We start from the raw sequence: 15,359 nt of genomic DNA on the forward strand, positions 1-15,359 counted from the left end.
GGAAAAAAAAAAAAAAGAGGAGGAAGTGAGTTTTGACACATGGATAATATTTGAAAATTACTGTTGACTGAAGCTTAATTACCTGGCTGGTAGTTAGTTATTAAAAGTGAGTATGAACAATGGTGGTGTTTAAACCGAGCATGGCTGCTGGGCAGCCTGGGCCTCCAGCTCTCTACCCATTAGGGGCTGCTGTTGCTCTGCTTCAGCCAGGAGCATGGGCCCTAACAGGTGACTTTGAAGTTTAGAAATTCACTTTTCAGGTTTTGAACTTTTTTGGAGTAATAGGAAACTCATTAAACCTTTACTTGTGTGCATGCAATTTAATAGCATCTTTTGAGTTTTGCCTAAACCTGACAGTGTTAAACTAATGCAAAAGAGTTGTTGCCGTAGCAGTCTGTGGAGGCATGCGGAGAGGGGGAATATTTTCCTTTACGTGGGTGACATCGCTGCAGGGGCGGCGGATGGGCTTTTTGTCCTCTGTCAGCGGCACTCGGAGAGGCCTGGCTGGGGTGGAGAAGGTGTCAGCCCCATTGCACAGATGGTTTCCCTGCAGAGAGGAGGGCTGTGGGGCGCATGTCTGAGCCCTGGTGGCTTGTCCCAACATCTGAGGTGGCCTCCCTTAGTCCTGGAAGATGAACCACAGGTGCAAATGGAGCACCCTGGGGTCAGCACCCACTTAGCTGAGCCCCAGGGCATCAGCCCGACTCTTCTTGCTGTGCCCACCCATGGATGTAGCTCAGCAGAGCACTGCGTTTCGGACCAGCGGGCTTCAAAATGGCAAAATTCACGTGAGTTTTATGTGGGCGTTCATCAGGAAATGCTTAGGATAATGTAAGAAAATTGCTGGTGCATAGAACTGGCTTCCCCGTACGTTTGTGTAAGGTCTCACCCAAACCCAGCAGGGCTCAGTGGCATCTTCCCGGCTGGTGTGCACAGACCTGTTGCTTCCCAGTCCTGGTGAGAGGTGTAGGGGCTGGTGCCAGGTGAGTGTGGGCAGGATGGGCTCATTTCAGAGCACGACACACCTCCCTGGGGGGAAGGTGCTGGGGGGGGACACACGGATGCTGCCAGAAGCAGCTGGTTTTGGCTGCCCTGTGTCTTGCCAGGCCCCATAAACCCTACTGCATCAGGGTGGGTGGCTGGGCTTGACATCCCTCGGCCCTGCATGGCCTTCACTGAGAAAAACTGAACAGGTTTTTCCCCTCTTCAGGCTGCTGCGGGCTTGGTCAGCAAGCAGCAGCAAGGGAGGGGAGCTGTGCTGGGGGGGCCAGGCAGCTCTGGGGACACCCACAGGGGAGCTGCCATTGTGTCTGCCGGCAGCTTCGCCACAACAAACCAACCCAGCCTCTGCTTCGTGAGCTGCAGAAGGTGCTGCTGCTCTTCCCAGGGCTCGCAGCTCTGCAGTTTAAAAAAAAAAAAAAGTATGTATTGTGACCTCTGATGATAATGGTGTGATGCTGACATTGCTGAGCCCCAGCTTTAGCTCAGTTGGTTTAAAGTCCCAATTGCAGAGCCCGGTGGGTGGTGGTGGGGGCAGATGGTTCTTGCTGCCTTGCAGAGAACAGATGTTTTCAAGGTGACCGCCAAGATGTCAAGGCAAGGAAAAGCAGAACTGAGCATCCATGAACTAAAGTTAATGTATCTATCTGCAGTGCAAAGAGCTGGGTGTTTATGTTCCTGCTGTATGAATTTCTCTCTACAAGGTAAAGGTGTGTCCCACCATGCTGTGTCCTTGTGGCCAATGGTCCTGTGCGGGCCAGGCTCTGCAGGAGCTGCCAAAACATGGAGCAGGGGAAGAAGAGGTGGCGATGCTGGAGGTGTGTGATCCTGTGAGCTGAGTCACTGCGCTCCTATCACCATGTTGGGCTGTCTCAGGGCCCACGGGGGAGCCCAAGGCCTCTCCTTTCCCTCTGTGACTAGTGATGGGTCATCCTTCCCTCAAGAAAGGACTTGAAAGGGATCAAATATTCAGCTCACTCTGTAGTTTGTCTCCTTGTCTTTAGGTCTAAACCCCAGTATCCTTTAGCTGCACGCTTCTGAGGAACATGGGGTTAACTATGTGTCCCAGCTCGGGTGTTAAATCACAGCCAAACCATACTGCTTGTTTCCCATGAGCAAACAGGCTCTTTTTTGAAGTAAGGGTTATCGTTCTGTTTTCAGGTGCTGGATGTTATCCTAAGTATACAGGAAGCGTTACATCTGATAGAGCTTGTACTGCCTGCTGGCTTTCAAACAGCTCCACTAAAACCAGAGGGAACACAAAGTCATGGATCTTTTTTTTTTTTCCTCTTTCCTTATAGTTTGTCAGAGATGTTTCTGGGAAAAGGTTTCCTTATAGCACAGATTTAAATGGTTGTCGCACAGAAGTGATGTTCTTCCCCTTGGTGGCATGTCCCAGCTGGGAAGGGGAAGCCAGTCCCTCAGTACTTCTAAATTCAACCTGCACACTTACTGCCTGCCAGCTCCTAGCCAAACAATTTTGCAGCCACCTCCTTCAAGAGCTTTCCCACACTCAGGAAAGAGATGGATGCTGAGGGCTGTCAACTTTATTTGACAGGATCTGCCCTTTCGCTGTTGTCTCCAAGAAACGGCACGCTTGGCAGACAGGCAGCTGTGCATGAGCTGAATAGGGCTCAAGATGGCCAGAGATGAACTTCTAGACTGTATCAAATGGCAAAGAATAACATGAAGTACCAACACATGATCTTCTCCAAATCTTTTCTTCTAGTACTAAAAAGTATTTGGGGAGGATGCAGCTGGATCACTGTGCTCCCTATGAATGAGTGCTGTATTGATAAATAGTCACCTTTACAGAATTTTACTCTCTCACCACTGATAATTCAACAGTGGCCAATTTAGTCAGGTTTGTAATGACCTTCTGTCTTTTGTTTGGTTGCTGTTGTCTCTTTCATTCTTTGCTATCCCTGTAATACCTAACACATAGGCCCAATTCAGTCTACAGATCATTCTTTTGCAGAGCATCTTGGAAGAGGTGAGCAACAACTGCAAGGACAGTACTGCTTATAGGTTACCTCCCACCTCTGGGAAAGGTTGCAAGGAACACTAAGTAGAAGATAAACTGGGGAATGGAAAAGGGCTCAAGACATGCAGAATGAGACAGGGGACAAATGGGAATGCAGCTGTGTCAACACAACCCATGGAAATGGGATCTTGCATCATCCTGATGTAAGGGATTAAGCTCCACAAAAAACTGCACACAAAAGCTCCTCCTTGGAAATTCAGCGATCAGAAAGTAGACTATATTATTAACAAAGCACAGCTTTAATAAAAAGGTTTAAGGCTTACATCTCAAAATGACTTATAAATAAACATAATCACAATACATATATTCTATTTAAAAAAAAAGTATTCATTATAAGATAATATATATTTTCTGAGTTATAAAATCTTATATAAATAGCAAATCATTCTCTGTATGCTGATTACAAGAATACATAAAACCTGGGGTGCAGATCTGAAAGGAATCCTGAGTACACAACAAATGGCAGAAAATAGAACAATGATACTGTTGTCCTAGTATGTAATTTCTCCAAAACTGTAAAAATGGAACTGAGAACTTTTTGGTTGCTCAACCTTGTTCAGCTCCATAGCCTCAGGAATGGCTCTAGATATCCACTCCTTGAGATTTCAGGAGCACCCTATAGATTCTTTTGGTATCAAAAAAAGAGAATTTTATCTGTCTTCTGATGGACAGAAATAAGGCACTTACTTACTTAGACCACGTCAGTGCAGGCTGTAAAAAGCAGCTTGGACTTGTAGCCAGAGAGCAGCAAAAGGCCTCTCTTGAATGAAGATGTGTGGCAACAAATTCTGGTAGTTATACACAAGAGGTAGCCAATTCTTACACTCCTCAAGGTTCCCCTGCTTACCCCCAAAATAACAATATAAATTAAACCAAGAACAAGCGGAAACTTTGCACGTTAGAAATAGCAAAGTGAAAGTTCCCCCCCCCCCTTTTTTTTTTTTAAGATTGAGATAAGCGAACCAGCAAGTTGGACTAGCAGTCTGGCTACAGCAGCATGCTGCTTTCTTCCTTTGTGGTAAAAGTTGTAGCAGCATTTAGATCAGAGCTTTCACTCTGTGTTTTCTCCTGGCTTTTCAAAGTGAGCTGTACAACAGATATAGGTGAATGGTAACATTCATAACAATGTGACTACATCTCCGAGAACAAAGCAGAATGCAGTACTGCAAGAGGACACCAACTTGCAGAAGCCTGTCGGTGTATTTAAATTCTGAATTCTGACCTATTTTATTATTGTAGCACAACTTTTTTTTTCTGATCATAATGAAGAAGTGTCAATTATTCATGGAAGAAATAAAGACTCTTCTGCCTGTTGTTTTCAAGCAGAGTAATGTAGTCATTATATGTTCCTTTAAACACTGCTATTATATAAAATGTAATGTTTTCTTTCATATACTCAGGGTCATAAGCTCTGACTTATTACTAAAACACGAATCATCAGAGCAAACTCATACACGCAAATGGCAATAAACACATAGAAGCTTAAATTTTGCTTCTTATTACAGCGTCAACTCAGTAGAGATAATGAAGTAAGTAAGAGCCATTTATAGTCTTCTGTCTTCTTCCCAATTTAACTGGGATCAAAAACTGGATGAACAATGTTATACTGAAGTTGAGCCATAGTTTCTGGAAGCAGAACTTCACAAATAAACAACAGATGCATGATAACACTTTAGATTCAGAAATTCTCAATAGTTTTCTGTCCTTTCAAATATTACAAATAACTTATCCTTCTCTTTTTTGGTATCCTATGAATACCAATAGCCTCTCTCATGGCAATCTTCTTCCTGTTTTTTGGTTAAAAACCCCAGCGACAAGAAGTTGTAAATATTGCACAGTGAGTTAGGATGGAAGACTAGAAAAGAGAATGGCACTTGCAGGGTGACTTTTCAATCCAAAGAAAAGCTCTTCATTTTTTCTGCTAATTCCTGTCTCATTTCTATATGTTTTTTCAGGTTTTGCACTTCATGGGGCAGGTTAATGTCCCACACCGACACACAGGATTGTAATTCTGGAAAAAAAATAATGAAAAAAATTGAAAACTGCAACAGAGAAGAATTACTGCATAATAAGAAGTGGTTTTGCTTATCTGCTTATTTTTTAGTTACTCATAAATTGCTTCAATGAAGCATGATGCTTAGGACCAGGAAGACAAGTTATATGAAACTTCATGTATGAGGTAATGCAGTTATTGGGTTACAAGCTGTTTGTACTTGCACAATGATTTAGATTCCAGTTCCTAAACTTAAGAGTATACCATTTAAAAGCACTTGAAAAACTCTTTCTGGTGCCTGTGGGCCATAAGGTACTGACCTGAGCTACAGCTAATGCTAGTACTGAGGTGCTGGCATAAAATTTCATCTCTATTTTCCCGAGCAGATATACCCTAAATGCTTACAAGACTCAAAACCCATTCACTGTAAACTAAAAATGAAAACTGATTTCATAAGGTAGTGAGCATACTGGGAAAAGGTCACTTCTTCAATCCCCCTTCATGCAAACAACTCAATTCATGGAAAATTCACACTGCTTTTTGAGAACACTTACCTGAGTAGGGGCTCACAAACTAAGGCCCCACGGTTTCTGGGAGTCTCTGATTCCTCTCTGTATAATTAACGGCACTCTTACATACAATAAAAAGGCTAAAAAGGCAATACGTGTTCTCATGGTAATAATCAGGGAATATCAGAATATAAAAACCACTGCTGTAAGTTTGATTCTTATTTTACTCCAAACAGTCAGCTCATCTCCACTTGCCACCTATAACTTTATTCTGTCATTGCCACATTTTTAGGAGTCACTGAAACTGAGATGAGATAAAGGTGAAGAAGGGCATCGATCAGAGCATCAGCTGTAACTGTTCTTAGAAAAACCCAAAGATGGAGGTTTTCTATCTTCTTATTCCAGCACTTTGCTATCCTAATTGTCAGGAAGCTTTTCTTGATGTCTGACCTAAATATCCCTTGCTGTAATAGAAACTGGTTAGTCCATATCCTACCCCCAAGGAATATGCAGAAGTCTTTATTCCCTTCCTCTTTATTTACATATTTGAAGCCTGTTATCATGTCTTCTCTAAGCTTTATTTACATTAACCAACTTAACTTCCTGCAACATTTCCTCACAGGTTGCATTTCTCTCATCTGGACTATAGTCCAGAACATTCAGCAAGTCCCAAATGGATAGGCTCCTCCAGCAGAGGCCATATCAGCATTCAGCAGAGTGTAAGAATTAGCTCATGTCTTACAGACACCACTTCTCGACTGGTGTAAGAATGGTGTTTGCCTCTTCTGCAGCAACGTGACATGTTTGACTCATGTTCAGCCTGCGATCAATTATAACCCTTTTTCTACAGCACTGCTGTTTAAGCTGATCATTTCCTCATGTTGGTACAACGGATCATTCCTAATTAAGTAAAAGGTCTTACATATGTCCTTACTGAATTGTATCCTACTTCCCTCCAGACCATTTGTTCTATTTGTCAAGGTCATTTTGAATTCTAATCCTGCCCTCCAGTGTGCTTGTGGCTTTGTCTTAGCTGAGAACTGTCTGCAAATCTGAAAAGCACATGCACTATTCTTTTCATCCACAACATTCATGAAAACATTGAGGATTCCTGGCCTAGCAGAGACCCCTCTGGAAATCCATTTGATACATTCTCCAATTATACAATGACATTTACTCTCCAAATACAGTTTTCCAGTATATTATCTACTTCAAATAGTGGCTTCCTCTGATCCATTTTTAGAAGTTACTGTTAGTTTGCATGGAGCCCAGAAATGCAAAAGACAACAAAAACTAATAATGATGTTTCAATAAAATTATATGAAATGATGATCAACTCTCAGTGGGTAGTCAAGCATGATAGTGTCTACTCTACCAATAATACAAATAAATGAAACACAGTTCAGGTACCTTTGTGATATTTGTTGTCTTCGGTGTCACTTTTATAGCGATATCCCAAAACCAGCACCACATTCTTGAGACTCCCTTTTTCAAAGAAATAAAATGTCAAATTTTAATTTTAATGGGAACTTTGTAATTTAAGGACAGAAAGAGTAGATGACATCATCCCACTAAGACGACAGAAAGCAAAGTTCATTCAACTGGACCCATTATTCAAAATCATTAACCATGAAAAACCCAGACATGAAAACAATATAGTTCATGTCTCCATTTAACGTAGGGGTTTATCAGGATTCAAAGGCACAAGCACTGGATCAGCCGGCCAGCAACAAGCCTGAGAACAAAGCACCTATTATATACCACAAGCAGAGGTAGTAGAGTCACAGGAAACAGATGTCACAGTGAAGGGGTTGGCTGCAAATGAAGTCCCAGTGCACAGCAGAAACAGAAAGTGCCAGTAATCAGTTTGGTTATGAAAAAATCAAAACCAAGTATGATACAAACCAATTAAAAGTGTTCTGTACTAACGATGGCACGTGGGTGGGAAAGGAGAGTTAACAGGGACGTAGAAATAGGGGACGGATCATAGGAAGGTGCCTACTGAGGAACACAAAAAAAGACCAGGAAGACAGGTTGGATCACAGAGGGATAAGTTGAATGTGCCAGTGTTTCAGTATCAACTTCCCGCTTATTCCCAACAAGACATGTTTAAAAATGTCTTGCGAGGTAGATGGAAGCTGTTACATGTTCTCCTGCCACAGCAGCTACCTGTCCTACTGGCAGCACAAAGAGGGCGGTGAGCCCTTGGCTGTACGCTAGTAGAGGAATACAGGACCCAGCCTACGTACCAGGATCTCGGATCAGGCCAGGGAAGGAACAGCCCTCCGTCTGCAGACACCCCAGCTGCAGCACTGCGCCCCACACCTCTTCATGCATGAAGTCTTACACTCTCCCCCAGGGAAAGGATCAGGAAGGGGTCAGTTTCTGGGGTATAAATAGACTGGAGTATGGCTTTAATGTGAAAGCCACAGTCTTGGAAGTTTAGTGTGACCACACTGCAGTGTGTCCCCCACGTTATGTTCCTTCTGAACTGGCAAATGTTTCTAGTGGGTCCCCCAGGACCTCTGCAAGGTAGAGACATTTTTCCTGCCCTGTGGAGATCTGCAGTATATTCTCCTTTGCTATTGATGTAAATCTGTTTATGGTAGATGCGGGCTGGTGGGAACCATACACATCTTCCATGCTCAGATTTTTCATCACTTCAATTTTTTCTGCAACCAGTCCTATCCATACTCCTTACAAAAGCGACTGGAACTTAAGTATAATGTTTCTTATTCAGACTAGGGTCCTTTCCTACTATATAGAAGTCTAAGTTTTCACTTGCAAAATGAACTACAGATTTACATATAAATCATTCTCTATGGTAAGTCTCATGTCTATTATATGTCAATGTGTTAGGTGAGAGAATTAGAAAAAGACATTATATTTCCATATTCATATATGAACTACAGATAAAATTGATGTCTCAAAGTCTGGCAATCTCTTTTCCCTGAAATATTTACATTGATTGACATTATGTATTTTAATCTTAAATGAAACTATTTAATACAAAAATATTTCCCTCTATCTTCTCTCATTTCACACAAGCAATGCATTACTATTGAAGAATTACTCGGCAGCCTCAGTGCCATTTTCACTGATCTGTGAAAATCCCAGTAGAAGTAAAGTCCTTGAACTTAGGAAAAAACCCAACCCTTATAAATAATTGCTGGGAAAAGACGATCAAAAGAAAAAAGTACACATCAATGTATCATGCATCAATCTTACTTGCAATTCTTGAGTTTTGTGCAAACACAGCTAAACTCTTTCTCCTGAAGTATTAACTTTTCTATATATAAAATTTTGATTTAAAATGTTGAGGTGACTAGAAACAAGGAATATGAGACTCAAGGCTTTTTAAATCACACTGTACTATTCTATAGAATATACTTTCCCTGTCAATGACTGTAATAAGTGAGGCAGAAATTTTGTTTTCATAGTAACTACTCTTTACAAAATGCTAAAAATAAAACAACCCTTTATAGTACTAATATTGTAGCTATCAGCACTAGAAGGACTGAAAATGCTGTGCTAGTGAATCTGGACTCTATAGCTGGCACTCCTAACAGCTGAGGACTGAACAGACTCTACAAACTTGCTGTCTCAGGCAAAGCCAAGTCAGAGAAAGATGGAGTTCTTTGACTCATACAACACTGTCAGCACTATGAACTAACTGTAGTGTATGGATACTTCTGGTGCTAGAAAGGAAGAAACAGCCCCCAAATTAAGTTCATGATGGTAATGAGAAAACATCCACAGCCTGCAACTATGAAGTTTACTAGCAGGATTACGGTGTGTTTCTGAGTCCACAACAATCGCTTCAGAGTGTTTTTTTGACAGCAAACACACTTTAAATCACACTGACAAGGGAACTCCAAAGTTTTTTTCAAAACACAGTGAAAGGTGATGGGAATTCACATGTTGTGCCACAGAGTACTTTTTGAAGTAATGTGTATTTTGAGCGTACCCACCACTGCTGTACAAAGAATTCTTGAGTTGGTATGGCCTTTATTACTTTGGGGAGAGATGCAGGAAAGCGTACAGGTGAAGGAAGTTACAACAGCCAAGAAGTGCCCCATACCTAACTACGCTCCTCTAGCTGTTTGTAATGACCACTGAAAACCCACAACTACTATCTGCCTACAGCAGCTTGAAACAACTGGCCCTGGTGACAGGAACAGGACATATGTACAAGTCTGCACCCTGAGTCCAAGTGTGTAGCACTTTCTCAGCTTTGCTGTGATCTGCCTGTGACCCAAACCTAAAAGAACCATTCCTGAATAAGGATGGCAGAAGAAAACTAGGCATTAAGCAATTAAGGAAAAATTATTAAAACCTAACAAGCTCCACAGAGAGAGAAGCCGGAAGCGTAAAACTTAAGATGGAGAAAGAACATGGGTAGACACAGATCAAGACAAAGACTATCAGACAGAAGATGGTGAGAACTGTGCTGAAGCATGGCACAAGGACGCAGTGAAGGTGGGGTGTGTTCATATGCTGATCAGTGACAAACCAGGGAAAAGCTGTTGTTTTATGTGGGCACAGGTATGACAGCCTGCTGGTATTCAGCTAATACCGGAGTGTCTGACATTGACTGAAGATGACAGCAGTGGAACAGAATGAATGAACAAAACATGGGAAATGCTAATCTGTTCCTGGAACACCATGACGAACAGGACACAGCAATCCTAAACTTGGCACTGATTTCAAAGTACTCATCATTTGATGGTTTTACTTACCTAGCTGAGCTGTTATCATGACTCTAACAGAATCACAAAAGTTGTCTATAACTCGTACAGGACGACGTGTTGATAAATCAAGCAGCAAGATATGTCCTCCTCCTGTTCCTATCCACAGTGCAGTATTTTTCTGCAGGCAAATTGTCTTCACTCTTCCAGAATAAGCCAGTTTATGTTTTGATTCCTTATTTAGTTTTTCCACTTTGTCCCTACAAATATGGAGAGAGTTTGTATTAAAATCTGGTGGCACGCTATTCCACAACTGCTAAAATGACTCTCTCAATACCAGCCTTTTAAACAATCATTCATAAAGACAAGCCGCAAAAATCTCATGCTAATCAGTTGACTGACTTGAAACAAACTGGGATGAAAACTACTGGACTTCTAAGAGCCACCTGGTCTGCTTCAAAAGATGTTTAAATAGGAGGCAGGTATACTTCTCTGTTCTCTCCCAGTCTGCAGGAGGATAATGTCACTGCAAAGTGGGAGGAGCGCACCTAGAGGGGCTCCTAACCTCACCATGAAAATGAACATTAAGGGAGAGGAACAATTTGAATGCAAATGAAAATCACCGTCACTGTCAATAAAACTCTGATCTCCTGCTGAATCTGTGCACTGGAGAAAGAATACATTCTTATTTAGGGTATCTGGGAAGTAACTGGATGCAAAAGCATTAGTACCTGAAGGACGGCAAAGGACTTTCTTCTTTCTTGAGCAGAGTTAAATGAATCCTCTCGACATCATACAGAAATTGTGAAATATAATAAGGGTCTTAAAAAATTAAGATTCTGCATGGCATATTCTGAAGTTCTGGGCCAAAAGAGAGGAAAGGAATTCCACATTTGCCCAAAGAACTGGGCAAATCCCTTACCACCAGCAGGTTAAGGTACTATGCTAGAGAAGGCAATCTGCTATTCAGCTTTCTACGCATCAGGCCATCAATCTGAAATAAAACACTTACTTAAGAAAATGTGCACAGTCAATTAGTTCAGAAAGTTTTTCTGTCTTCTTGTCCCAGATTTCCACAAAATGGCTGTTTTTCTTTGCCAAGTAGATGGATTTGTCTATTGCTATTGAAATAATGTTTGCATCACTGTAAGCATTATGACAGAACCTAGAAGAGAGAAGAACTCCAGTTAGATACACAGAAAAGAGCTAGTAGAAAAACTTGACTGTTTTGAGTGGGGTTAGCTTCCCTCTAACTGTTACAGAATCATTCAGCCTTAAAACCAAACTGGGCTAGGATACAACTGAAACGGTTTGTTATAATCTTCCTACAGTTTGACATAAATTCTCACAGTAATGGAGTTATGCTGATGATATCCTTGGAGGCACATTAATGCCCCAAACTTATCAATAAATCTCTCCCATCTATCTGCTCAAATTACATATGCTTACATCACAGCAGGGCAAACTCTACCTTTCTCCTGCCTCTCTTTCAATGTTTTGAGACACTTGACAGTTTTCGGGCCCACAAGACCATAAAGGGTCACTCAACACAAAGATGACTAAGCCTGAAAAGCAGCAGTGAGATTTAGTTCACCCCGCTCTGCTATTGTTTCACTTTAGCTGACAGCCTTTTTCACATTTTCTTCTACTTCCAAATTTGTCTCTCATGCCAGGTCTGTGCCTGCACATATCAAAATATTATTGGCCCTGCAAATTAACAGCATTAGCTTATTTCACTAACTCTTCAATTCATCTTGAAGAACAGCTCAAAATCACAGGCCCCTGACAGCAGACGCTCAGTAACACTGCTACTTTCCCTAATGTTACTTGGTTTTGACAACTTTATTTTCAAAACCATATACAGTTTTGCCTCCACAAAGCTCAAATTATTCCTGTGACCTATTTTGCATCTTACCATGGAACTGCATTTTACTTAAGTTTTAGGTTTTTGCTTTATATTAACACATTATTTTCCAGAGTAAATTAATTTCCCAGAATAATGATTTCTACTAGTATAAAATCAAACACTGTTTTCCCCGCTCAGGAAAACCTTGCCTTAACTTGAGAGCAGGATTTGCCCATGTGAGAATTACATCAAACACTCCAATTTTCTAACACTAATTTCTAAATAATGAGAAGTCAGCAATTATACATGATTTAGCTATATAAGGCAAAGATATGCACACATGTCATACTGACAAACATGTAAGGGCAAATACTATGCTAAGTAAGTGTGTATAATTCTAAATAAAGTAAAGAGGGCCTGGACAAATGCAATTGGGGGAGAAAAACTGATCAGTTGCATTTATACATTTTCTGAATAGATACTGACTTCATAAATCCTTTATAGAGTAAAAATGCATATCCCTTATTTAAACACAGGAACAAATACTTTAAACACTACTCACTGATCTTATTTTAATGCACATTGTATTCCCTCTGTATTATGGAAGGAAAAGAATGGAAACAAAAGAACTCAAAGAACGAGCTCTAGGACAAGACATTACATCAAAGTACTGCCAGAAGTCTTCAATGAAAATAACAGAAGAGCCAGGTAACATCACTTATCAGAAAAACTTACAGTTGACTTGTCTTTGTTTCAATGAGCTTTTGAACAGAGAAATCACTAGTTAAGGCAATGATCTTTGTTCCACAGCCTCCCCAGATTATATTTTTTTCAGATAAGTATGAGGATTCGTTTAAGCACATCAGTGGTGTGCTAACATTTCCTACAGTTAGTATCTTCAAAGGTGTAGCACCCTTACACTGCAAGCAAAAATACAGACTCCGTTAGAAACAAGGAGCGTACAGACACTCAGAAACTGTTAAAACAAAACCACACAGCCTGCTGAATTAAATTTACACAGACGGATTTTCTGAACTATTATGGTATCTTTCCAGAATGTTATGAAACTGAAAAGCACCATAGTCTCATTATAGATGTCCCATAGAAAACAGCCTGTGTGAGTGCAAACAGGACAGAGCTGGGACTGATACTTTCTGCAACCCCTGGCGCAGTTCAAGAACTGGATGGAAAGTCACATCCATACCTTGGAGACATCCCACACTGGACCATATTCTAGTTCTGCAGTGCATTGCAACTCCATAACTGCTCTAAATTGCATATGGTCAGGAGCCAGCCCTCAGGAACCAGATGATATAAACAACAGCTCCCAGCATTTCTTTACCTGTTCTGTGAGCAGAACTCTGATCTATAGAAACAATACTGCTTTTTTGAAGATATCTATTCTATGAAAATTTAGTGTGAATGAAAAGAAAAAGGAGCTATAACAACAATAAAGGAGATTAAAACTGTTAGAATATTCTTAATAACAACCATTAATATCACTCTCTAGTCAGTTTGCCAGGACTTTCAAAGTCATATACTAAGAAATAATTTCCCCCTCTTAACTCTATTGGTTAAAACAGATATTGTAAAACATGTGCAGCTCCTCTAAAACTGCAGCAGAAAATTATTTTTAGTTTTAGAGAGGCGATTAAAAAATAAGCTGCATGAAGTAAAGCTACTATTGGTAGCTGCTTTACATATTACTGATAGCATTTTGTAGAACAGACAGCAAAGAACAAGTCTACCTTTACTGCTTTGTCTTCAAAAACTGCCAGTCTGCCATCAGCTGTGCCTACCAAGAAGAAATTCTTCTGTTTGCTGAAACAAAATAAAAGAATGAATTCTAAAAATGCCTTAATCGGGTAAGAAAAACTTAAATGAGCAGCCTCTGGTATTTCAAGATGTTGTTTCATGTTTCATTGAACACTAAAAGCAAATACAACCACCTGTGGTCAGGAATGTAATCTTCAGTTACACTGGGTGCAAAATTAAGTGAAAATACAGGCAAAATAAGCAGTTGTCTGAACAAAACTGCATGAGTGTACAGATGTAATTTTCTGAATATCTTTGTTTAGTCATATCTTCAAATGTAACCTAAAATATTTAAATTAATTTATACCTTTGCTTTGAAAGAGAATTACAGTATAAACAAGTGATGGAATCTGACATTTTCTGCAGACGATGCCTTCTTGTTTCATCTTCTGTGTTAACTGCCCAGAGAGAACCAGACTGGGTTCCTGCTACAATCCAGTTTTCTTTCTCAGTAGGAAGGGTTACTAAGGCCAAACTTAAAATTTTGCTATCTGCAATATCCTAAGTCAGAAAAAACAAAACAGAACAACCTGGTTATGATTTCAGTAAGGGGAAATGCTGGTAAATTGCTGGTAATAAAAATAAAGTACAATGTTCTAGGAGCCTGGACAGACCCAAGACTTAACCTCCCCATTAAGAAATCTAATTCCCTATTAGCAAAATACTTCAGTTGTGCCATCTATCTTCAAAGTGCTGAGAAGGACCCCTCAAACAGTACACAGGAAAATCTCTTAAGCTGAATGCTGAAAAAAATATTATCCCTCTCTATTCTAACGAAGGGCTCAAAGCCATCAGAGAATTAAGCAAATGGAATTACACTGCAATATACGTTCAGTTTAATTGCTAACTCTAAAAGTACTGGTCTAGTATTTCTTTTTCTCATTTTAGTTTTAGAAAAATAAGCCATATAATTTATACCAAAGCTACCAATTTGAATGTAACATGGTCAACAGATGGCAGATGGAAAGATAACTTAAACAACTTTGATGATGAGTCACACTCAGTTCTGGCACACATTTTCATCACAGCACATCAAGCCTGGGTAAAACCTTTTCCCTTTTCTTATGGAACAGGACTGAGATGTACGAAAATCAAATGAAAAGACCTGGAGGCTATCACCCAAAGTGGCACAAGGAGGTGGCATCCATGGGAAGAGAGGAATTGTTAAGAGACTAGCTGGATTATTAGGGGAGGTAGAAATACGAAAGGTTGTATAGCTATTACTCCTTGTTCTAGCCTCCGTGCTAGAAATAGCTTCCATCTGAGTGGAAGAAAGGAACCCAGTAGTGGAAAGACAGTATTATGAGAAAGTTCAGGCTGGATGGCAGGAAGAGAGGAAAAAGTAACTGCTTTTCTGCTTCATTTCATGGCTACAATGATGACTCACTTATGAGCAATCTTTGTTCTCTCAAAGGTTAGCTTTCCAGAAGTAATAGCCTGCTGTTAAAATGCAATTAATTCTTCT

General features: G+C 40.5%; 1 protein-coding gene across 2 annotated transcripts in view; it reads right to left on the minus strand.

Annotated features, from left to right (window-relative positions):
- Positions 1 to 3,261: 3,261 nt before the first annotated feature.
- The window catches only part of LRRK2 (leucine rich repeat kinase 2), a 71,320-nt gene continuing 59,222 nt past the window's right edge, over positions 3,262 to 15,359 (minus strand). Inside the window, exons 45-51 of one of the 2 annotated variants that reach the window (XM_069801853.1) lie at positions 14,202 to 14,395; positions 13,828 to 13,900; positions 12,815 to 12,999; positions 11,246 to 11,398; positions 10,285 to 10,493; positions 6,956 to 7,030; positions 3,262 to 5,054 (exon numbers count right to left, since the gene is read on the minus strand). In XM_069801853.1, the coding sequence (XP_069657954.1) occupies positions 4,933 to 5,054; positions 6,956 to 7,030; positions 10,285 to 10,493; positions 11,246 to 11,398; positions 12,815 to 12,999; positions 13,828 to 13,900; positions 14,202 to 14,395 (1,011 nt within the window). In that variant the 3' untranslated portion in view covers positions 3,262 to 4,932. Of the gene's footprint in view, positions 5,055 to 6,955; positions 7,031 to 10,284; positions 10,494 to 11,245; positions 11,399 to 12,814; positions 13,000 to 13,827; positions 13,901 to 14,201; positions 14,396 to 15,359 lie in introns of those variants that run through there. The other variant, XM_069801854.1, reaches the window with a different exon arrangement.

The sequence above is a fragment of the Haliaeetus albicilla genome, chromosome 14 (assembly GCF_947461875.1).
Source record: "Haliaeetus albicilla chromosome 14, bHalAlb1.1, whole genome shotgun sequence".
Classification (NCBI taxonomy): Eukaryota; Metazoa; Chordata; class Aves; order Accipitriformes; family Accipitridae; genus Haliaeetus; species Haliaeetus albicilla.